Genomic DNA, 25,976 nt, shown 5'->3' on the forward strand with positions numbered 1-25,976 from the left:
GATTCTGGCTGATATATTCATGTAAATCAAAATACTAGTCAACTTCTTGTGTTTACTTTTATTTTAGCAGTCACATATTATTTTACAGACAATATAATCTATCTATTGACAGAAAAAGAATATGAAGCAAACACACTGCTTCTAATTTGTGTGGTTTTGCTGCACCACTTCATTAATGCTTTCAATATGCACATGAAGTACTGAAACTGAGTGCTGCAGGGATGACACATTTTTGTAGGCCAAATCCCGGAAACGAATAAGTATTCTAGCACTTGCAAAATAACTTATCACATTTATTTCTGGCGATTGTATTTAGGCTTCAAAATTCATAATGTGTGTTTATTTGCGAAAAATATCTTGATGGACAAAATGTGTAAATATTATAAACTTTTGTTGATCACAGAGCTTGTTTTTGCCATAATTCAAAAGCATTATATATATATATATATATATATATATATATATATATATATATATATATATATATATATATATATATATATATATATATATATATATATATATATATATATATATATATATAAATAATCACTGCAGTAATTTACTTATATTATTAATAATAATAAATAATAATATTAATTTGGTTTCAAATTAGTTTTGTAAAATTAGGATGTCTATAACATGTTCTGATAACGAACATCAAGATACAAACAAACAGGCTTCCTGAAGTGAACTAACTGAGAGAACATGCAATAATGTAATTGTGTGTGTGTAAGGAACACCCACAGTATTGAAAGTGTGCATAAATAACACACACTGTTTGTCTAGCCAGTGAATTCATAGAAAAGTTTTTTAAAGTAAGCTTAAGGCGTTCTCAAAATTTCTACCACTGACTGCAGGCAAGTGTATACAAATAATGTTAATAATAATAATGGCTTACTTTGTAATAATGACATTTTTTGACGATTTAAAAATGGTGACTTTTATTTTGACATGTTTTGGTTGCTGATTAATGTTGCACGTAGCATTGCAAGTTTTGACCATCATCACACTTGCTTATTTGTATATGTAGCTACTAAACGTGGATTAAACAAGCGAGATGATTGTAAACTCGTTAAAAACGTTTTGTCGTGTTGTCTTACCTCTGCGTTCACACAAATCTCTGTCGACAAATGTACTTGTCGGACAAACACCTGCACTAGGAGGAAAGGATCTCATCGGGCATTGGCGCAGCAGCAGCACATCTCTCGATCACAGTAAGTCCTGCGCCAGCTTCCGTCCTACGCAATATAATTGCGACCACAACTCTCATTATTATAAATGCTTTAGTTCTGTTCATATTTTCTTAAAATCTCCACTAACCGAGCTACATTATGGACAGGTAACGTTAGCGTTGCATTAAAATAATTGCCATGAGCTTATAAGCTTGATGCCTTGTACATCCTCGATCCTTTGACGGGTGCCGTAGATCTAAAGCTGAATCCGAGAAGAGATTAATTATGTTTTCTTCTTCTGAAGGAAAACTGGTTAGAAACGGCGAGGAGAAGAAGTCAGTGGTGAGTTACCACTGATTAATAGACCAGGAAATAGACTCTGAAAGAGGGTGACTTGAACACAGTGAACATAATATTGTTAAAGTTGTTGTTGATCTTTTGAAATTTGCATCCACTTTTGTTCAGATTTGGTTAGAGGGAAATATTGCGAGTGGAAAGACAACATGTCTTGAGTACTTCAGCAAAACCGGTGACATTGAGGTAATACAGTAAATGTATAAAAATAATATTTCTCACAGTACCTGTAATCTCTCTCCCTCTATTCTTGTTATTCATTTATTTCATAGACAACTAAAATGCGTCTTGTGTTTCAGGTGCTGACAGAGCCTGTGTCTAAATGGAGAAATGTGCAAGGTTGCAATCCTTTGGTAGGGCTCCATCAGGACTTTACTATAGATATAATGAGCTTTGTCTTTTTTTCCACTATCTTTACACAGTTAAGGCTGTCCTGTGCTTGCTCAGAATTCTGTGAAAAGATGCAGCAGCATAAAAGCCAGACTAAATTATGCCTGTTCTGACCCGCCTAAACCTCTCGTATAACAATATGTAGTTAAATTGTTGTATAAATGCATTTGTGCCACCTCTGAACTGTCTGTGTAAAAACACCTAATTGTCAGTTCAGAAGTGCTTCTGTGCCACCTTTTCAGTGTAAATGTATGCTTTAAAGGGTTAGTTCACCCAAAAATGAAAATTCTATCATTAATTACTTACCCTCATGTCGTTCGACACCCGTAAGACCTCCGTTCATCTTCGGAACACAAATGAAGATATTTTAGTTGAAATCCGATGGATCAGAAAGGCCTCCATTGGCACAATGGTCTTTACACTCTCAAGACCCATAAAAGGTACTAAAGACGTTGTTAGTACAATAACCTTATGAAGCAACGAGAATAGTTTTTGTGCGCAAAAAAACCCTAAATAACGACTTGTATAGTGATGACCAATTTCAAAACACTGCATCATGAAGCTTCGAAGCGTTATGAATCAGCGAGTCGAATCATGATTCGGATCGCGTGTCAAACTGCTGAAATCACGTGACTTTGGCGCTCCAAACCGCTGAATCGACTCACTGATTCATAACGCTTCGAAGGTTCATGATGCAGTGTTTTGAAATTGGTCATCACTATATAAGTCGTTATTTATGTTTTCACAAAAACTATTCTTGTCGCTTTATAAAGTTATTGTAGAACCACTATAGTGAAATGGTCTTTGTATTTTGATTTTGTCTTTAGTACCTTTTATGGGTCTTGAGAGTGTAAAGTGCATTGTGCCAATGGAGGCCTTTCTGAGCCATCGGATTTAAACTAAAATATCTTCATTTGTGTTCCGAAGATGAACGGAGGTCTTACGGGTGTCGAACGACATGAGGGTAAGTAATTGATCACAGAATTTTCATTTTTGGGTGAACTAACCCTTTAAGGCATCTTTACACAGACTAAAGTTAAGTTAAAGGGTTAGTTCACCCAAAAATATCCCATGATTTACTCACTCTCAAGCCATCCTAGGTGTATATGACTTCTTCTTTCAGACGAATACAAGAGTTCTTTTTTTTTTTTTTTTATATAAAAAATGCTTCCAAGCTTTATAATGGTAGTGAATGGCGGTCCTGATTTTTTTGGAGGATACGCCTCCAGGAATTTATTAAAGGCCTTCTGAAGCGGAGCGATGCGTTTAAGAAAAATATCCATATTTAAAACTTTATAAACTAAAATATAGCCTGCCAGCACAATTTAGGGCTGCTCCCTCCCTATCATTTTTTAAATCTCTCTTGTAAACCTGTTTTCTTTAGCTTTTAAATGATGTTGATGGTCTTTATTTATTTTGTTACATATTTTTTCTGTTGTGTTCATCTGACTTGTACAACACTTTGGTCACTCCTCAGTGCTTTAAATAAAAAATAACTATAAAAACATAAAATAAAACTTCCGACACGCATCGATTTATGACGAAAGAGTAAGGGCTCGTTCACACAGAACACGCTTTTGCTTTGAGAAACACGAGACACGGGAATGGGGAAAAAATCGCAAGGTCTTGAGGCGCATTTTTCAAAAGTTGAACTAATTTTAACTTGAGCGCTGTGTTTTTAGAATGCTGTGTCATGCGCGAGACGGCGCAAAAGACGGCGCAAAAGACGGCAGACGTGCGAGCAATGGTCATACACGTCCATCTAACGCGTGTTTACATAGAACAATAATAGAAACGTAGCGCATTGGATTGGAAAAACGCTTTCTGTGTGAACGGCCCCTAACCCCTGACCTGACGCATGATGTATTGACGAACACGGAAGCGTAGAGGATAGAGCAAAACAAAACACCGGTCACGAATTAGAAGTCTAAAATGAGCATTTTTAAAAAGAAATGTCAGATTTCAATATAAGAGAAGAGTAGCTTGAGTTTGTTGCCTAGCCCTATTTGTTTGAACCGCGAGAGGCGTCAAAGGTTACGCTACTCCTACATCCTACGTCATACATCTCGTCAGGGGTTACTCTTTTGGCGCAAGTTGACTTGCATAGGCCGTCTGTTGGAAGCTAGTTATTTTAGTTTATAAAGTTTTTAAATATGGATATATTTCTTACAAAAAAACATCGCTTTGCTTCAGAAGGCCTTTATTAACCCACAGGAGTGGTATGGATTACTTTTATGATGGCTAGATGCACATTTTTGGATAAAATTCAGGATTCAGGACCGCCATTTACTACCAATATAAAGCTTGTGGAAGGGCAATGATATTTTTTTTATGTAACTCTGATTGTGTTTCTTCTGACAGAAGATAGTCATATACACCTAGCATGGCTTGAGGGTGAGTAAAATTGGGATAACTTTCATTTTTGGTTGAACTATCCCTATAAGGCTGCTCTGTGCCTGTTCAAAATTCTGTGTAAAGATTCAATGCAGCATAAAAGCCAGAATAAATGATGCCTGCTCTGAATCACCTCAGCCCATAGAATCAAATCATACAGTTGTAATTGTTGTGTAAATGCGCTTATGGCACCCCTGAGCAGCATTAAACAGTCTGCGTAATAAGACTTAAATGCCACTTTAGAAGTGCTTCTGCGCCAGCTTTGCAGTGTATATTTGGCATTAGACTTGTATTTGATTACCTTAATGCATTTTTACACAGTTGAATTAAGGCTGCTCTGTGCCTGCTCAAAATTCTGTTGCCACATAAAAGCCAGACAAAGTTAAGCATGCTCTGCTCTGACCCACCTTAGACCCCATTATAAAGTGTAAATGAATTTATGCCTGCATTAAGAAGCTGTTCTATTTAACTTTTGCAGTGTAATTTGGTATTCTATTCGGTCACAGGGATTGATGTACCAGGACCCAACCAGATGGGGGCTCACCCTCCAGACATATGTGCAACTCACAATGCTGGATCGCCATGTCAAACCAATGGCACGTACAAGTCTTCTTTCACATCCCTACAGTCAGTCTTGTTCAGAAGCTTAAAATGTATCTGTTTCTGTTCTGCAATACTATAATGAGCCTCCGCCCTCTGTGTGAATAGAGGAAATGGAATGCTAATCATGACTGCGGTAACCTGTTGTTTTACTTTATATCATACCAGTCACTGCCAACCAGAATGCTGGAAAGATCTATATACAGCGCCAAGTACATTTTTGTGGAAAACCTTTTAAAGAGGTATATTTTATTAGGAATCAAATAACTATTTGACATACAAATACTAATCATTAAATATGTAGCTATTAAAGGAACATGCCGACTTTTTGGGACTTTAGCTCATTCTCATCCCCAGAGTTAGATAAGTCGGTACATACCATTCTCATCTCCGTGTTTGTCTGACGCACCCCCCGCTAGCCTAACTTAGCACAAAGACTGGAGGTAAACGGCTTCAGCTAGCCTACTGCTTAATAAATGACAAAATAACACCAAACTTTTTCCTATTTACATGTTTCGATGTGTATAGTTACATCGCGTGCTAAGACCGACAGTACCATGGGTACAGCAGGCGCAATGATATTACGCAGTGCCTGAAAATAGACTAACTTGCGTCAACATAACCAACGTGACAACCTGCTTGCACAGAGAGCATGCTGGGGACTATTTTCAGGCACTGCGTAATATCATTGCGGCGCTGCACCCATGGTACGGCACAAAATTCCATGATTACTATGCAGGAATGAGAGAATAGTTCCTAGCCATATCGTTCTAGAAAATCGCAACTTTTCATTTTCCGTCGGTCTTAGTACATGATGTAACTATACACATCGCAACATGTAAATAGGAAAATGTTGGCGTTATTTTGTCACTTATTGAGAAGTAGGCTAGCTGGAGCCATTTACCTCCAGTCTTTGTGCTAAGCTAGGCTAGCGGTGGGTGCGTCAGACAGAGTTATGGCACGCACGGAGATGAGAATGGTAAGTATGGACTTATCTAACTCTGGGGGATACGGTCGGTGAATAAGCTAAAGTCGCTAAAAGTTGGCATCTTCCTTTAATGTTAAATAAAACCCTATTATTTGGTTTGGTTGACAGTGGAAAGATGCCTGAGGTGGACTTTGCTGTTTTAAGTGAATGGTTTGAGTGGATCATAAAAAACATTGCTATTCCTGTGGACCTTATCGGTATGGCAAATATTTCTGTATTGGACTGCTTGTTGCTTGTTTGATGAGAATAAATAACATTTTGTAATTGTTGTTGTGTAATATAACTAATACATGTGTGTTCCCATTTGTTTTTGATCAGTTTACCTGCAGACCTCTCCACAGACCTGCTACGAGAGACTAAAACAGAGGTGCAGAGAGGAAGAAAAGGTTATTCCTTTGGTGAGCTGTTGTTGAGCTAGAATTCAACTATTATGCATTGTTGCGTCGCTCCCCAGTCTAGGGGAATTAGGAACAACGAACAAAGTTAAATAATTGAGTGACGAAGAGGTTTTCCCATCTCCAACCAAGACACTTAATCTGGTAGAATGAGATTTACTCTTATATTAGCAAGAAAGAAAGAACAAATAGAAATAGTCATGTTTCAGAAGGGGGTTAAGCCAAAACAAAATCAAATTCTTTCTATGATTTAAGTAACTAGCTTACCTGCTCAACAAAGGAAAAATAAATAAACAAACAGGGAACTTCCCTATCTCCCTTACTACATCAAAAACAGTAGAAAACTATTAAAACAAAAGTTGGCACCCACCTCCCTACTTGAAAAGTGGCAATTTTTTTCAATAGAGCAAGTTTCTTACAATTCAAGGTTGGGTGGTACACAGCACACCATTCATATAAATCACTCAAGTTCAGTCTTATCAATAACGTTAATAACAATTGGGTCTGGGTCAGGAGAAAGGAATCCTCTCCACACAAAACGTTCAATTCAGTCTCTCCCTCCTCTCAATGAGCACTGAAGCTTTATTCCACTTCCTTCCAATCATGTTCTAATCACATCAGGTAGTAAACCCAATGCCTGTTAGCTGAAAGTATGGAGGAATGAGAGAGAAACACACCAAAAACAGCAATACGCATAGCACTATACTTAGGTCTAGTCCACACGTACACTGGTATTTTAATGAACAGTTTTTCCTCCTCTGTTAAAAATAAAAGTCATGTCCAAAGCGCTGTTAAAGGGATCGTTGACCCAAAAATGAAAGTTATTTGACGGACAGATCCACTTTTTATGGACTTCAAAAACAGAGCAACTATGAATCAAATTCTAATGCTTGGATTAGCCTGGACTTTTGTAATATAACTCTGATTTTATTCGTCTGAAAAAAGAATGTCATATACACTTAGGATGACTTGGGGGTGAGTAAATTATGGGCTAATTTTCATTTTTGGGTGAACTATCCCTTTAAGAGCATGCCAAACCAACAGGGGGCAATATAACCCTAACCGTAAAGCCATGTTGGCCAATCAGAAGCCTGAAAAAAAAAGGTTATTAAAAATCTTCACCCGGGCAGCAGTTTACAAAAAAGTTTGGTTTCAGTGACCGGATACTGCGTTTGCGTGTGGATGAACGACCAAACCACATAGAAAAATCTGCGGTTTGAAAATAACCGTGTTCATGTGGACAGGACCTGAATCACATCCCCAAATATAATACACAAAAAGAAACAATACGTCCTGGGACGTAACAGCATGCAAAAAACGAAAAAAATCTTAAACAAAAAACACAGTAGTCTCTACTCCTGCTGGCAATGGATGACTTTACTTTTCATGTTATCAGAAGCGTAGCTTTCAGAAGGATAATGCTTTCACTGATTTTCACACTTTAGGAATACCTAGAATCCATCCATAATCTGTATGAAGACTGGCTGATTCATAAGAAGTCATTTGAAGTTCCTGCTCCAGTTCTTGTGAGTTTCTGCCAATATTTGTTGGTTAAAAACCGAAATATATTGTGACATACTGTATAATCACCTGTTGATGAGCTGAACTCATGAATAATGTTCCATGCATAATACCTTGAAGTGTTTTTTTTCTTTCACATTGGTGGGCAGGTAATCCCAGCCGATCATGATCTTAAGAAGATGCTGCATAAGTATGAGGAGAACAGAGAGAAGATACTCATGGCGCATTGCTCTTAAGTAGAGGATGGAAGAGAATGATGATTATATCAGTTTATAAATGTCTTCAGCTCTAAGAGACAGATGAAGCACGCACTTGAAACTGACTTCACGTTCTGCAAACAATCCTCCTGTAATGGAAGTTGATTTACATAGTAGGATTTGTGAAATAATTTATATGGTAAGTGTTTTATTTAAATTCTGGCTTTTAAGGTTACTATGTGTATTTGCTTTTGTAGTCCTTGTAAACTTGGTTTAAGCATTTAACGGAAGACAAAGTCTTTTTATTTTGAGTTTTACGGAATCATTCCATATTAACTGAAACTACTGCACTTGGAAACATTTCCATTGGTTCCTTTGTTACATCAGTAGACATTTTAAATTCAGAATGGCAATTCCAGGGCATGTAAATGTGTTATATGTGATTTGGTTCTGCATTTTACATTTATATCATCATACTGGGGTCTAATGTTTCTTTTTCTTCGTGTTTTATTCTGTTCATGCTGCCACTTGCAGATACCATCACTAAGAAATACAGATCCTGGTGGTAAATTTGTTACTTACGGTGTTACTGTGACCAGTGTAATTTATACTGCAAAAGACATGGTTTTAAATAAACTACGTGAAAATTGATTTGGAAAATACAGATTTTATTACATTTTAAATCTACAGTCACATAATTGTATGGCATGACCCACTTTAACTTCAGTAGTACTGTAAGATCAATACAACTTTTTTTTTATTACTTTCAATAATAGGCAGTAAGATTTACCAGAACACCATATTTTTAACACTTATATTATTCTATGTGAATCCAAGGTTCGGCAGTCCTGGAGAACAAGTGTGCCATTAAGACAAGTAGGTGCACGTTTAGCTGTCTCTCGCTACATTTAATAAGGCACAGTACCTAATAAATCGAGCTCTAAGAATCATTTCCAAGCAAGCTCCCAGGCAACATTTCATGGTGGGGCCAATGTAGGTGTGATATGGGCTTGAGGTATGGGCCCTACATGGGTTTGCCCATGGGTTCCGCATCTCCAGTATGGGCGAATTCAGATAGGGCCGACATGGAACCCATGGGCAAACCATGAAATGGTAGCTGGGTTCGTGAAAATTATAGCAGCAAGAAACCTTCCTTCACTTTAAAAAGCTATGATAAAAGTCATCCTGTTACCTTCATAAATTGTAAGAGAAACTGAAATCAGGGCTTTATTAACAAGAAACTCAGTATCAATAAAAAAAGCTATGTACATCATTACCAGCACAAAAGAGTCACTGTCACACTAGCACACTAAAATCTCTGGCATGGATGAGTTAAAATACTGTGTGTCTCTAAAGCATCACGTACGTTTGGTCTAGCTCATCTTCAGGTTGTTGAGATGTGGGACTCTTGTGTGCGCTTGAGCCCTCGTTGGCAGTCTGAATGTGGTCTGTTGGTGGTCCAAATACTGTTGTACATTCGCTTAGCGCCCTGGGGATGTAGATTGACTGAGGAGGCTCTTTAATAGTGCTGTCCTGTGCAAGAACGCCATCAGATCCAGCACAGCTCCCGCAACCTGCAATGTTGCAGACGGGCTCCTGGGATGGGCTGCACAAGATGGGCTGGCTCATGCCTTCTGGGGATTTTGTGGGTGGGGTTGTGATGACGTCACTATGCCCACTGCATGGCTGGGCCTGCGCGGTCTCCTCTATGGGGTATTTAAGGGGTTCATCTGCACTGAGGTCCTTCATTTGCATTTTCCCCATTCGCTCAGTGAGCTCAACCAGGCAGTCTTCTGTTGAGCCTTCACGTTTGCGTCCTTGCAGCAGTGACCCGACTTGAAGCACCGATGGTTTGTCATCTAAGGGCTGGGCTTCTACAGGTGCGTTTGAGATGTGTAGCTTTCTATGACCTGGGGTGGTGGTTTCACTGTGCATGGCTATAGACTGGGGGCCGCTCATGTCAGTACTGGCCTCGTGGAACAGGCCTGCATTGTGGCCCTTGCATTCAGCCCATTCCTGGGCCTTGAGTGGCTGCATAATTCTTTGAGACTTTTGGAAAATGGGCTTTTGTCGGATGGCCAGGTCTGGGTAGTTCTCCCGCATCTCCAAGATAGACTTATCATCAGTCATGAATGACCTGGATGGTCTTTCTACATCAGATTTAGTTCTTTCTTGAGACTTTTCCACTCCCTGATCATGAGGTTCATGACTTTTAAGAGACTCTTGTTGCTGTTGTTCCTCTGGGTTTACCAGTGAGCCACCTTCAACGTGCCCATCATCCTTAAAAACGTCATCATTTAGATTACAGATGCCATTGATAGGTTCTGAAACTTCTTCCGCAGCTCTGAAGGTCAGAGCAGAAGCTCTCATTTGGAGGATGTCCAGACATTCTACATGTGATCTCTGGTTCATGAGTTCGAGGAGATACTCGCACTCTAACCTGGCAAGGAAAAGGTCGAATCCCATATTCTTGGCCTTTTCGGGGTCAAAATTGTCAGACAATCTATACTCAGTGTCTGTTTCCATTTGGTATCCGATGATCTGAAGAACACTCCTGGCAAAAGGCAATACTGGCTTGATGTAATAGACAAAGTGTCCTGTAAATGTCTGAGAGAACAGGGAAAAAAATAGTCCCAATTAATGATATAGGAATGTATAGTATTTGACACGTTTCAGGTCTCTTTTTTTTTCACTTGTAAAATAAATAAACTTTGTGTCCTGACTTTGTGATAGATGAATGTATCATAACCTTCATGTTCTGTTGAAAGTGTGTAGACCAGTCTAAGAAATGTGGGATTTGAAACTTTATTTTTATACCCAGTGTCCAAGAAGTAAATAATAGACTATTGAGAATTGGAAATTATGGCCTTTTGTATTTATGTGATGCATAGCTAAATTGCTGATTTCCTTCAGATATCATTAATATGCTGATTTATTATCACTGTTGCAAACAGTGCTGCTTAATATTTTTTTCTTGGAACCTGTGATACTTTTTTCAGGATTCATTGATGAATAAAAAGTTAAAAAGAACAGCATTTATACAAAATATAAATATTTTCTAACAATATAAATCTTTACTATCACTTTTTTTTTTTTATCAATTTAACACATCATTGCTGAATAAAAGTATTAATTTCTTTAAAAGAAAGAAAGAAAAAATGACTGACCCGAAACTTTTGAATGGTAGTGTATATTGCTATTTTTATTTTAAATAAATGTTGTTCTGTTAAAACGTTTTACTCATCAAAGAATCCTGAAAAAAAGTATCACAAGGTTATAAAATAATATTAACTTAAATTTAAAACAGTGATAATAAATCAGCATATTAGAATAATTTCTGAAGGACCATGTGACACTGAAGACTGCATTAATGGCTGATGAAAACTCAGCTTTGCATCACAGAAATAAATTAAATTTAAAGTAAATTAATATAGAAACAAATATGACTGTTTTTCCTGTATTTTTGATCAAATAAATACAGGCTTGATGAGAATAAGAGACTTCGTTAAAAACATTAAAAATAGTAATGTTTCCAAATGTTTTTATTGGTACTGTATATCGTTATATTACTATATCTTAATAATCATATTTAATTATATTTCTTTGCTATAAAAGTTGTAAAATATGCTAAAACGGTTCTTCTTCGATGGTTAGCAGGTCTCCCAGTCAACAGACCAGCCTGGGAGACCAGCAAAAACATCTTATGCTGGTTTAAGCTGTTTTTAAGCATAATCAGCACCGAGAAAATTAAATGAGAAAAGTTCTTGTGTATTAATTTCATCCTTCAGTATTAAATATGGTTTTGTGGTCATCAAAAAGTGCTTCAAACAGAACGTTTACAGAATTAAAGGAAGTCAGCAACAGCAAAGAAATCTTAAAGCAGCCTAGAATGCTGGTTTTAACTGGTCTCTGCTTGCCTTCCAGGCTGGTTAAGTTGTCTTTGTGTGGTCTAACTGATTTTACAGCTGTTCTGACTAACTGAAAAGTACTCAATGTCCTAATTGAACTAGGCCTAATCCTGGCTTAATCTCAGCCCTGTCTGTGAAACCAGGCAATTATGCATTCATTTCTATGGGGTATCTTACTTCGGTGTTACATATGATTTTGTGTTCATCAAAAAATGTTTGGGGCTTAAAATAATAATAATTATTATCATTATTATGTTGTTGTTAATACTACAACTACTATTAAAAACCATAAACCGCCCTAAATTATGTTGGTTTTAGCTGGCATTCCAGTGTGGCTAAACTGTCTAAATGGCCTGACCAACTGAAAAGTAGGCTACCCCAAATCCTTCTAAAACCAGAAAACAGACCAGCATGACCAGGCTAGGAGACCAGAGAAGAACAGCTGCTTTCAGCGGTTATTGTCATCAGCTGGAAGAGTAGAGAGAACAGACCTATCGATAGCAACTTTTATTTACCTTTAACGTTTTAATCTCTTTCTTCCACGGAAACAAAAACAGGTTGACACAGAACATCTCCAGTAACTCGGCGGCTTTTCTAAAGTCGTGGACGTGTCTCTGGCAGTCTCTGTACTGTGCGAATGTAGACAGAGTCTCGTAGAAGTCCAGCGTGTTGAATCTCTTCCGCGGCTCTTCCTCCGAGAACAGCAGCACGCGCCTGGCTTCATCTGTCACCTGTGTCTCTGAACACACTTTCACGTCGCCTTCAGAACTAACTTTGTCGTAGTACTGTAAATACTTAACGAACACGTCTTTCCGCGAAACCGGAGTCTGATCGTCGACGCTGTTGGTCATGTTTGTTTCAGAAAGTGATCAAGTTGATCAACTCCTGTCTCCCGATGAGGAAGCGAAAGTAGTATGCAAATAAGGAGTGATGATGATGAATATGCAGGTATCGCCAACGACGCAAATACGGAAGATCCTCAAAATAAGCTATATTTTATACTCTAGTTTAATCACGGACCGGACATAATTTAATAAAAGCCTTGGCATGTCTATAAATGTCCATGACCAATAAGCGAAACGGTCCTGTATAACAGGCATAAGCGATGCGATAACGATCTCATGTTCATCTCAGCCTTAAAAGACACATGCGACACGCGCCTATATATTAAACGTTTATATTCTAAATTATACCAGCTGAATTTGTCCGATAAACGGCTGATGATATACCTACATGTCACCATTATTGTTATTCTTCTTTCGAATGTGGAAAACATTACTGACATCTAGTGGAGAGAATAGGTAATTCTCATGACTTGCGTGTAAGACCTAAGACCAGCCAGAAGATGGCGTTGTAATCATAAACTTAGCAATGAGATTTAAGATTTTTTGAAAATTGTTGTCACGAAGGAATGGGTCTGGGGGAAATCCAGGTTAAACTGGAAATTAAACGTTATGAACAATTTAAGTAGCTTGTGTAAAACACTCTTGGTGTAGGACTCCTAAACATTCAGTAGCCTACAAAATATCAAAGTGGGCCTACAATGACGGGCCACCGTACTTTTTGTAAGATCAGCCTGCAATAAAGGAAATTCCATGTGGAGACTCACTGAACAAGGAATTAAAGCACGAGCTTCTGTTTTCACGACTGATCTATTAGGCTAACTGAATGGGGAGATAGACGAGGCAAGTGTACATATTATTATTATTTTACAGAAAACCAGCATATTAGAATGATTTCTGAAGGATCATGTGACACTGAAGACAGGAGTAATTATGCTGAAAATTCAGCCTTGCATCACAGGAATACATTACATTTCAAAATATATCAGTTATTTTAAATGTAAAAATATTTCACCGTATTTTATACAGTTTTTGCTGTATTTTGATTAAATACATTTAGCCTTTGAGGAGCATGACCTCAAACTTTCTAATAATAAATTAATTTGTTTGGAATATCTCATCATTAATATAATGTACTCAGCTACCTAACACATAAGAAGGTAGCACCAAATGAAAAGAGTTATTGGTGCTAGAGAATAACAGAAACTATATTTATCTAAAAGGGGAAGAAAATACTTCAATGATCTCACTTAATTTACCTTTTCTGACCTGAAAATAATTGTTAACTAGATTTACATGTGTTTACCATAGTAATAACAACTTATAATAACATAATACACTTTAAAAACATAATAAATTATGCATTATTACAAGTAACTAACCTAAACCAAACCGTATCCATAACCTTAACTCTACCGTAGATCATTAATATTACTCAGTATTTATTTGTGTAATTACACTGTAAGGTTACACTTTATTTTAAGGTGTCATTGTTACAGTGTAATTACATATTTAAGTACTGATTGATAATAATTACTTACTATATGCTTTAGGATAAGGGTTTGGTTGAGGGTTAGTTGCATGCAATTATGCATAATTTACTCTTGCTATGGTAAGTGACAAGGACACTGTAAAATAAAGTGTTACCCCAAATAATCCTTGTAACCAAATAATCCGATTCACATCAATTATATGCCTCTCATTCATGTTTAAAATAACTTTAAAATGCTTCAAAAGTTTGTACTTTGACTTCTGTGTTGTAGTCAGTGTGATAGAGTTGTGTGGATCCCGTTTGTCAGCTCTGCGTGGATGAAATGAGCATTCCTCTGGTATAGTTTAATAGAAGAGGAGCTCTGGGATAAGAGGCTAATTAAGGTGAGAGCTATGGCACAGGCCATCTGTTCAGGGTGCTTTCTGTGAGCCCACCATGCAAACAGAGAGAGATGAATATCCACACCGGTGCTAGCGAGAGGCTCGTAATGCATTATGAATGACAGGAGTCAATGAGCAAAATGGTTCAGGAAACATTCCGTCCATCTGGAAGCTTTTAGTGTACAATCAACATCTGTTACTAAACTACTCATCCTTCTGTGAAGCTTGCCAGCGGTAACTGTGCACAACAAAATATTACATTGCTATCTCCTGAATTTACTACATCCTGAAAATAATTCAGTGGCTCTGTAAATATCACAATAATATTATATGTTACTTTAATACAATCTCTGGTTGTTTGAGCAGGACATGCCAAAATAAAAGTCTAAAAATCCAGTTAATTTGGTATAAATGTAAATCGATTATTTGCGTTTATTTTACAGAAAGGAAATTAACATTTGACCAACAAATTATATTTTTTTAAATGTACTTAATATTTTTGAGTTTCAGTCAAAATATTTGAGAATGAAGAAATTATACAGTTTCATTAACTACAATTATTGAACAATATAAATGTCATATCAATATTATTCATCTTACAAAAAATGAGTAAGTTAGACAAAGCCTGAAAAGAAGGACATTTGATTTGTCAAAATATTGGCTTATAAATGGGCTTACTCAAATATTTGCCCAACCTTAACTTGTTGGATCTACGCAAACTTTTTTTTTTCCTCAAAAAATGTATTTATGTTTCTTTAACCAATAGGTATTTAGATCTACTTGCATTCACTTTTATGATTTCACAACTTTAAAATGTACTCAATATTTTTAAGTGTAAAAATGTTTCTTCAAGAAATTGAGTATAGTTTAAAAAGTACTATGTAACTTGTTTTTGTTCAAAATGAACAACATTTAATTCAATACAAAATCAATGCTTCTTCCAAGCGTGTTTTTTTTTCTTGCCCTGATTCACTATGGTAAGCCTATTAAGTGTTTACATTTTAGACCTGATGTGATGGTTTTCACAGGAAATTACGTCATTTGTGTTTCGTCAAATCTGTAAACAGAGAAAAGTTGACCTGACCACTTTGGCGTATGGTGTGTAGGAGTATAGGTTAGTTGTCACAACGAATGATCGCGGTTGACATGGAGCACGCTAAATCACCAGTTTAAAAAAACACCGAACAGAGGAGAGTCTGCTGACAAAAACAAACACGACAGGTCATTTCATTATGGTTGTTGTATGGTTGAATTTATTTTCAAGAAATTAACAATGAACAAAATTAACGGGCTTACCATAGTGAATCAGGGCCAGACAAAAACACGTTTGAAAGAAGCAGTGAGGATGTATTGACATGTATTGATGTATTGACTAAAATGTGTTCATTTTGAAAAGAAAAAAAAAGTTACATAGTACTTTTAAACTATAATGTACTCAAGGTGACCCTGGACCACAAAACCAGTCATAAGTCACATGGGTATATTTGTGGCAATAGCCAACAATAGAGCTCCGGAGGTTGACGTCACGCAGCCTAAAGTCCACCATTTTGGCAGGCAATCAGGGGAGCGCTAGAGCGGCTGTAGCATTGATATCTATAAAATCAAGAACTAAACCAGACTTTATATTCCATAAAACCAGACTGTTTAAACCTTACTATTTCAACATGATGGACAGCTGATGTGAGCCAGGATGCCAGAACAGGCGGGGGAAAGCAAAGGGGAAATCATTTTATCGTAGAAAGTTGTTGAAATGCAGTGTATTTCAGTTTATTCTACTTTTGCCTCACATAACTAATGATAAAAATAAGTTCCCATTAAATACGATACTTAATAATGAATAGCATAAGTGCTTTTATAAATAAATAACATTCAGAAACTGTAGGCTATTTGAAACAAAATTAAGGATCAATAAATAAATACTGAAACAAAAGAGAAAAAAAAAGAAATGGCATTTATTGATTATGACTGATTTTATTTGACATGCACAACACGGACCGATGGAACAAATACACAGCGGCGCTGTTTTGGACGGGTTCGTGTTAACCTCTAACATATAACGTTAATCTATTCACATGTTTTCTCTCATAAAATGTAAGCGCATGTAGGTGTATGTCAGCATTATCATATACGTGTAAAGAATTGAAGTCTGTCATGTAAAACAAGAGCGTATTGATGCAGTTCAGTCTGCCTGCTATTCTATCTGTTAATGTTACTCCTGATCGGAGGCTTCCGTAAATATTTAGTAGTGCATAAGTTGTAACTTAGTGCCCATTTACGTCAAAACTAGGCTAGTTGTAACTTGCGCACAGCTGGTGCAACAGGTGTCCTTACAGGAAAGCTATCCGTTCCTTTATCGATACACGTGAAAAGCACCCCGGGGGCATTTTAGGGATCTATTATGTTTAATCTATTAAGTTTTGCTATGTACAAGTTTATGTCTTTTCAATTAAAGTGCGCAGTGAACTCTGTTGCCTTGAAACTCATGCTGGCACCGGCTGTTCCTGCCTGCCAAAATGGCGTCGTGTCACGTGACTTCCGGAGCTCTAAATACATTGTATGGGTCAAAATTACTGATTTTTCTTTTTATAGAAAAGCTTATTTATTGTTGTATAATGTGGAAAAATTGACCCTTATGACTGGTTTTGTGGTCCAGGGTCACAATTTGGCGAAACATTTTTACACTTAAAAAAACTGAGTACATTTTAAAGTTGTGAAATCAGTTGAATCTATTAATGGGTATAACTACAATAACGTCTTTAGCCGTCAGAGTGAGATCCATCTAGCTATACCTCTTAAGCCTTGTAGTGAATGTTTTATGAGCAGTAGCATAATCTCCATTCGCAGTCATGCATAGCCGACAGACAACCAAATCTTCCGTAAAATGCATCCTGTTTTATTTTTAACCGCTGAAGGGCCAAATGTTACATAGTGTACCTTTTAAGTTTTTTGGTGTGTGTGTGTGTGTGTGTGTGTATAACTAATCTATATTTCCAAAATTTACCATTTCAAAATTCTCCCTGAAAGCATTCAGAGATGAACATCTCGATAGCTAGAAGTCTTGTGTTTTTATTTATTCAGAGGATACAGTGGTAAAGGCATAAAGACTCTAATACAAAACATACATCAACATCTGCAGCTCTATGAAACAGCATTATCACTTTTGGACAACCGACCACAACATTGTGACAGAGAAATAACACATTTGAGATGTAGATTCATTAAATGTAAGTCAACATTTACAATGGGCTTTGATGCTAAGGTGCTAATCTGGTGCAAGAATCAATATCCACGTGGTCTAATGAAACTGGTGAAATAGTTTACCACACAAACGTAAGCCATTTTAACGTGATTTTCCTGAACATCAGCTCCCTAGATGCAACTAAAACGCACAACCGACAGAAAATATGCAATGGGAAGTAGATCTTCATATAATAATTTGGCAATATTCCTTTAAATCTGACTTGAATGTGTTAATTGTATCTTTATGCACACAGAATTGCTACGGTCTTGTTCTAACAAGTGTGACTTAAACTCGAGAGTTTACAGACACAGTTTTATTATTATTATTACAGTGTGGTGGCAACAGCTAATACACCTCTACTCATTATTACATCATTGAACATCTGGAGCAATTCTTCTAAGGTGTTGACCGATACAGCTCATGCCTTTACAGAGCTATATGACCAGAACGAGACAAGCTCGACATGTACTAAATTACCTCATAATGCTACTTCTGAATGTGTTGTTATAGGAAAAGTAGCCTTTCTTTAAAGGTAATGCGTATAAACTAAACAAGTTTTTTTAACTAAACATTGGCGGACGTCCAAAATACTTTAAAATGAGATTTCAAAGTTCATACTGCAATAAATAAATAACAGTGGGCCATTTAATATTCATTTGTGTTTTGAGCTGCTTTTCACAACACAAGAAATGCACTCATGCAGCAAATTCAATTTAAAAATCCCTTACAGACCCTCTTTTCTATAAGCATATACTTTCGTGCGTTGAGGGGAAAGTGACGAGAATAGAGGTGATGTATCATGCAGTGTCATTTTCCGGGTAACTTTTCAACAACATATCTTTTTATAATTTCAGAAGTGACATTAAAAAGGTAAGACCAAAAGAAAAATGGGTGGAAAGAAAGTTCCTTTAGCATGTTAATCTAACAGTCATGGCGATTAATAGGCACATTGTATATAACATGCATGTGCAGGGAAGCCATTGTGTTACAACGGAATGAAGTGAGCAATGTTAGGACGAAAAAAAAAACAGAAACAAATCCGATACGTAAATGTTTTGGAAGCACAGAGTGTGTCCAGCAATAACTATCTTATGTTTCATTTCATATTGACATCAATGCTACAATGGCTTTGCTATTGAGCTACTTAGTTACCAGTCTCAGCTCTTATGTTATAATGTACACAGCATCAATGAAGTGTAGGAGAACAATGTAAAATCGTTTTACACCCTTTGGCAAAGTGTCCCCTACAGCCCTTTCTAACATTGTGTTTGTCATATGCAATGATATCATACTTATCACACATCTGCTGTTTTTTTTTATAAGATCATCAGATGCATTTGAAAATTAGCATTGCCAGGAGACTTTAGGAAAACAGAAGTCTCTGCAAAAAGAAGGAAATATAAAGAAATCACAGTGATCTATGAACTAGATGCAAAGCAGTGGTTCTCAACCTTTTTGACTCGAAGCCCCTCCATTGTCCAAGACAATAAATTAAAGGCACAATATGTATGATTTTTGGATTCAAATATCCAACATCCACTAGATAGGGGTGTCGAAATTAATCGGTTCTTCGATGCGCCGCGATGCAGACGAGGACGATTCGGTATCGGTTCAGTAATAGACCATACCCGATTATAATGTACTGACGCTTTTCTGCCATCATTTGTCACGCACGTGCGTTGTCGCGGGAGCATACAAAGGAAGACGCGAGTGCGAGTAATTAAAACGCTCCAACTACTTTAAAAGCCGATATCTGGACACATTTCGGCTTTTATGAACAACCTGGTAAGCACGACCTGGAGAACACACGCGCTGTGTGTAAATCATGTCACGCACAAATAAAATGTGCATGGGGTAATAATACCACTAACTTGAGAAACCACGTCAGCTGTTTTCATTGGGAGCTGTTAACGCCTGTCAGTGCCAAGGTGGACCCAGCTCAGACAAAAATGGATCAAATTATATCAACGTTAGAGTTCTTAAAGGGCCCGTTTACACCTGGTCACTTCATGCGTTTTTACAGATCAGTTATCTAACTGATTTATCAAAACAATTTCATTTACATTTGGTCACATAAATGTATCTCTGCAAAACGGATGTAAATCCGATCTCCAATTCCCGCACGATATGCAGATTTAATGGAGTTAACGTCTCCGAAAACAACAGATATGAGATGCGTTTTATTAATTTCCAAGTCAAAGACCGCAATAGGAGAGAGTGTGGCAACAGCACTGGCAAGATGTCATTCGGTTTCTTTACTTTTAATGTGATTGTATGTTGAGCACCTGCGACTTGCTTTCGGTTTTATTTGCGGTAGTTTGTGCAGTGGCTTGATGAAGAGATAGGCAGCTGCTCGTCTGCGGCGATGCGTGCTTCAGTAGCGCTGTCATATCTGGCTATAACATGTCATATAGTATAGGCTAACCCATAATGCTCTCACACGTTTATCTTTTAGCATTGTTGGGAGCAGGGGCGCAACTACCCAATGCCAGAGGGGTATGCAGCAACAATTTTGGCGCCCCCACCCTCCCCCTCCCCCCCATGAGTTAAGCAATATCATACGAGCAAGAGTGCTATTTTCCAGAGTAGCCTATATCAGCACAATTGCAAAATGCGATATTAATTTTATACAACAGTTCAATAAACAACAAGTTGTCATTTTTTACAGTTTTGCTCTATTTTTCCAACAAAAATAGATTCAAACAAAGTATAGGTTTCGTTCTCAAATAATTCACCATTTTTGAACAGTCGTAAATATAAAATATTATATTTAGAACATAAATCTAAAAATCTCATTACATTATTTAGGCAATTGTAATTACAGTGTAAGTGGATTTTGATAAATGGTAAGATGGATTTTGTTGATACTGATTTCATTTAATTCTTATAACAGCCATAGTGTATCGTGGTAAATAGTGTAATGACTTAAAAAGATCAACAATATATATGTAACTTTACTTTATAAGAGGTGTGCCCTAAAAAGTAGGCATGCAATTTTGAGAAAACCAAGGAAAGAGCACGTTCTTTAGTCTGTTTGGATACTTCAAACACAAGTTTGCACTGCCTGTTTGGTTTACCTGTGTAGCCTACACGTTAATAACGTGCGTTTTGTCCGACTCATAGCGCGCGTCCTCGACACGTGATTCACCATATAAGTGCGCGTTCTTAACGTGAATGGAACGGAAACGCGCGTTTTCCTTGACCCCAAAGCGCACCTTATAAGAACACACGTTTTTGTGGTAAAACACACGTCAAGGACGCGCGTTTTGCTGTCAAATCGCACGCTTTTGAAGTGTCAATGCGCAATCAGACCCGCCCAAGCGTATATGAACACTTTGGCTTGTCACAGGTATCAGGCGCGCCCACTCGCGATATTCCATTATTATCCAAAATTCTATTATGGAATCTTATAAGGGTGCCTGCTCTAGCCTGATTGTCCTCTAAAATGTTATATAATATTGAGGAAATACAGAAATGATTTAGAAACGCACAACAGCAGCTACATATAGAAAATACCACACTTTTTTTTTTTCATACCATCGCTTTGGCGCCCCCAAGGTGCTGCGCCCCTATTCGCCGCATATAGCGCATACCCACTTTTTGCGCCACTGGTTGGGAGGAGTAAAATGTTTCAACAATTAGATGCATTTAGACTTTAGCTTTCACTGTAATGCGGCCAGACCAAGCCTGTAGCACTCCTCTCAGAAACTGAAGCCTCTGCGCCTCGATCGCTGGTTGGTCCCAGTATAGCTCCTAAACCCCACCTCTCCATGTATTAGAATGGACGCGAGACACACTAAACAATTAAATTACACTTCAAATAATTGTTTACTAAAGATGGTTTCTGTTATTTTAGGGAGTTTTTATCACGATGATTTCATTTCAAGTGTTCGTTTTTTAAACAAGTTTAGTTTTAGTTAGTTATTTGATACTATAAAAACGGGGGGTGTGACGTCATGATTGACAGCTGAGATTGACGGCTTTTCTGAGTGAAGTTGTCACTGAGTCACTAACATACTTTTTTCGGGATTTTTGGGAGGAGATTGGAGTTTTAGCTTTAATTTTTACATTTCTATAACTGTTTATTTCACACCAACATAATGAATTGTTCTGCATCTGTGAGAGTGTGTTTTGATAATCGCGCCTCTACTTCCTGCTCTCTGCTGCGCAACTCCAGTCCCGAGATCGCTACTGCGCAGACTCGGTCCCAAGATGTCAGATGTCCGAAAGCTTCAACTCTGGTCAGCGGAAGTCAATGAAGTCGTGTCGTCCATATTTTTTTACGGCCCATGGGCCAGACCACCTCCTGAAGTGTCTTTTAGTATTTTGTGTATTTGTTCTAAACGCTCCTGGTGTCTTCTGTGCCCAGACTTGAGTTTTGTTTGATACATTCGAAAAGCGTGTTTTCTTTGAGCAGGTAAAATTAAAGGTTCAGTTCATATAACTGACTGACAAAATTATATACATGAGGATGCAGTGCATTGTGATGCATCGTGATATCAAACCGAACCAAACCGATGGCATGATAATCGTAATCGAACCGAACCGTGAGACCAGTTTAGGTTCACACCCTTACCACTAAAACAATGTTATACATTATGTTATATTTTGTTGACTTGTACTTACATTATCCCAAATGTTTCCAAGAATGTTTAAATCCAGAGAATTTTTTTTTTAACCAGGACACGGTGTCCGTGGACTCCGTGCTTCGCTTATCAATGACATCATACCCGCGTTACCCTCAATCTCCGGTTTTATTTTGTAGAAACCATTGAAACACCACACGGCATAATAAAAACTCTGCGAAATCAATGCGTCGTCAAGCTACGCCTTTGTTTTAAATAAGCAACCGCTAGTGGCGAAAAATTACATATTGTGGCTTTAACTTAAAGTCGGCACGAAATGGAAGTTGCGATAGTCTTTTCTTCTGTGACGTATATCTGAGTGAAATGGCTTCTCGAATAAGAAAAAAGGGCAGGACATGCATCATGAATAGATTGCATCGTTGTGCTTTGCTCTTGCTGTGATCTCATTTGAGTGACAGTTTTGTCCTGCTCTCCTCATCAGAGAAGAGATGTTGCTGAAAAAGGGCGTTTATTTTAGGGAAGTTATTTTGATTAAAAATTATGAGGGCGCACAAATGAAATAATAATAATAATAATCGTGCACGGATAAATCATTTATAATTAATGTGGCAATATTCCATAAAAATATGAATTGTCAGTTTCATGGTGACCTAAAAAATGTCAGTTTAATGTTATAAGTCTAATTTTTAGATGCTCAGTATTCTAATGAATATTATGTTAATATAAATATTTTAAGACTTTTGGGGCTGGAAATTACCCTCTGGTTGAGAACCACCAATGTTAGGAGCAAAGGAATGGTGAGTAAAAAAAAAAAATGGATTAAAAGAATAGCGATTTTCTGATGACATTCAAATTGCTTTAAAGGTAATTTCTTATATTTGCTTGTTATTCTATGAAATTTACAAAATATTATCTTAAAAAAAACTTTCTAGATTACAAAACGTAAATAGTTCAAACCAACCCTAAATTTGAAAAGAGAAAGAGAGAGAGAGAGAAAAAAAAGGTTGTAATAGATAGTCATGTGGAAATAGTCACTCATGCATGAACGCGCTCACATTTTCACACTAAAAAGAAAGGTACATTTCTATTCCTACGTACATTTCTCCGGGTGATGTTTATTGAGAGGCTTTCAGCTCCTTTTAATGTCAGGGCATCCAAAAGGGCGTTGAAATTAGCTGTGGTGCTTGTGAAAGTTGAAATCATCCATAAGTCTACCAGTAAGAGAAGACGCACGTTGACATATAATTACACCATAAGCAAAAGACAAGGTGAGGCGACGCACGAAAAAAGTGGTCGATAGCCCTGTGCTCTCATGGTGGCTCCTGCTTTGTCAGATAAAACAGGAGGTGCAGTGTCTGTGTCAGGTGAAGTGAGAGGTAATTGTGGGCTTCTGCGGGAGTCAGTTTCAGCTCTTGACTCGGAGAGACCTCAGCCGCACAAAGGAGTTCCTCTCTAAGCTGGCTTGGTACGGGTGACGCATGAGGATGCTGGAGAGGTCAGGATTACAGGATCCTGTGGGAAACGCTGTCCTGAGGACTGCTGTCCGCTGTGGTGTGTTTGAGCAGATCCAGGGGCATCAGCGGAAGGGGGTGGTTTTGTTCACTCACTACTGCCTCGTATGGGGGCGCTTCTTCTAAAGGCAAGGCTGACAAAGAGATGGAGGCGATTGGCTGGAGTCTGAAGTCCCGTAGTCTGGTTGGGTATTGGGAAGAGCTGCTTGCTGACACCCAGGAAGCACCAGTGGGCAGATTCTCCGTCTCTCTGTGATAGCGCGAGGCTGGCTGCCCGCGGCTCGGGTCTATGAGGGAGTAGGGGGGTGGATTGTCCGTAGGAACATATATTTGCGTCCCTTGTCCCACACATTCATCGTAACTGAAAGAAAAGATCATATATAGTAGGATTATATACACATCTGATTTCAAAAACAATTTTACGTAATTGATGCATTTCCTATCAATATAATATATCAAAGTTTGTTAAATATAGGAGGATCCTGTTGCACACCTTCTTTAGGGAACCACAAAGTATGTACTGTAAACTTGGTAGGTTACCAATTCTATCCACTAGAGGGCAGGGAATGTATTAATGCAGGTAGGGATTTAAAACATTTTTAATGCCAAGAACCCCTATATATAATAATCCCCTTTCTAATAACACAATATACCTATAATATGTATGGGAGAAATAATAAAGAAAACATGATGTCTCCAGAATTTAATAATTGGCTTTTTTTTTTACTGTCATTATAATAAAGCCACAAAAATGATTAAAATATTATAAAATGTAAGACATCTTTACATCTATTAATAGAACAATATATTGTGATTAATCTCATGATTTCACCTCATAGTTCAAGTTATTTTATCATGCTTTTGGGAAGCAGTGGCAATGACACACAAAAATAACATATTCAAACAATGACATATGAATCTAAAATGATAAATTAAACAATACGTGTATTAAGAATCATTGTGCTGGGCATATCTAACGCATTAGCTTTAAAAGCTCTAGTAAAAAATAAATAAAAAAATAAAATAAAAAATGTCTGTGTAGCCCAGAACACTCCCTTGCAGTCTCTTGGGACTAGGCCAGTTTAAAAAATAATATAAATGTAAAATTTGTCTAATAAAATTAATACAATACAAATTAATATAACAAAATATTATACAATAATACATTAATAAAAATATGTTCCCTTTAAAGTTCTTTAAGTTGAGAAAAAAAATGAAATGTGTAACTAAGAAAAATAATAATTTCAAGCCATTTTACACCACATGTAAGCAACACTTTACCACAATTGTCAGATTTATGACAGATTTTTACATGAGAATCTAATGTTATAATGTCTGAATGCAAGACCCTCTTGGCTCATGCTAAGTATTACTGACATACTCCTTCCCACCACACAAATTGCCAATTTTACTTTCTCTTTGTGATATCCTGCTACACAGCAAACAAAGCTCAAGTGAAGCACATCAGATTCAAAGCCTGATGTGTCCATCCAGGAGAAAAGCAAACAAAAAGATAGAGAAAGGGAGCGAAATGGCCTACTTGCTTGCTTGAGTTGTGTGTGTGTGTGTGTGTGTGTGTGTGTGTGTGTGTGTGTGTGTGTGTGTGTGTGAGGTGAGCTATATTAACCAGGGTCATGGGCACTTCCAGTAGAAGTAAAGCAGTCATCTGCCTCTGACCTCAGCTAGAGCAGGGCACAGGGTGTTAGAAAGCGTAAGAGCGAATAGCAGCAGGGTAATTGGATCTCGGCATGGTTAACCATATCAGACTGTCAGTGAGAGCGGAAACGGGATACCACAATTGGTTTATGCCACCACCCCAGGCTTACACATGAGAGGGGGCTTTGTGGTGGGCACGAATATCTCTGTCGTAGGCGCATCTTTTGTCTACGTACAAAAGTGTTATTCAGCTAGAATGCATTAAATTGATCAAAAATGAGAGTAAAGACAATTATAATGTTACAAAAGATTTCTATTTCAAATAAATGTTTTTCTTATGAACTTT

The 25,976-nt window shown here is 37.4% G+C and overlaps 3 protein-coding genes across 4 annotated transcripts in view; 1 reads left to right on the top strand and 2 right to left on the bottom strand.

The window, feature by feature from the left end:
- The first annotated feature begins 928 nt into the window (after positions 1 to 928).
- On the top strand, positions 929 to 8,669 carry tk2 (thymidine kinase 2). 2 transcript variants are annotated; one of them, XR_013815617.1, is made up of 11 exons: positions 929 to 1,217; positions 1,480 to 1,517; positions 1,641 to 1,715; positions 1,829 to 1,882; positions 4,820 to 4,909; positions 5,082 to 5,155; positions 6,010 to 6,098; positions 6,220 to 6,299; positions 7,742 to 7,822; positions 7,967 to 8,213; positions 8,549 to 8,664. XR_013815617.1 is itself a non-coding variant. In XM_079805183.1 (10 exons), the coding sequence occupies exons 1-10, from the start codon at positions 1,061 to 1,063 to the stop codon at positions 8,051 to 8,053; spliced, it is 825 nt and encodes a 274-aa protein (XP_079661309.1). In that variant the 5' UTR covers positions 929 to 1,060; the 3' UTR covers positions 8,054 to 8,669. The 2 variants fall into 2 exon arrangements, 1 of the variants encoding a protein (XP_079661309.1); XM_079805183.1 differs by having other exon boundaries at positions 7,967 to 8,669.
- LOC307119097 (uncharacterized protein) lies at positions 8,669 to 13,189 on the bottom strand. Its single transcript, XM_079805171.1, has 2 exons — positions 12,438 to 13,189; positions 8,669 to 10,621 (listed from the first exon to the last, which is right to left on the bottom strand). The coding sequence occupies exons 1-2, from the start codon at positions 12,771 to 12,773 to the stop codon at positions 9,365 to 9,367; spliced, it is 1,593 nt and encodes a 530-aa protein (XP_079661297.1). The 5' UTR covers positions 12,774 to 13,189; the 3' UTR covers positions 8,669 to 9,364.
- A 7,574-nt stretch (positions 13,190 to 20,763) lies between these two features.
- The window catches only part of bean1 (brain expressed, associated with NEDD4, 1), an 86,398-nt gene continuing 81,185 nt past the window's right edge, over positions 20,764 to 25,976 (bottom strand). The window contains exon 5 of the mRNA XM_079808545.1: positions 20,764 to 24,335. Within this exon, the coding sequence (XP_079664671.1) occupies positions 23,966 to 24,335 (370 nt within the window). The 3' untranslated portion in view covers positions 20,764 to 23,965. The remainder of the gene's footprint in view (positions 24,336 to 25,976) is intronic.

The sequence above is a fragment of the Gobio gobio genome (genome assembly GCF_949357685.1).
Source record: "Gobio gobio genome assembly, chromosome: 2".
Lineage (NCBI taxonomy): Eukaryota > Metazoa > Chordata > Actinopteri > Cypriniformes > Gobionidae > Gobio > Gobio gobio.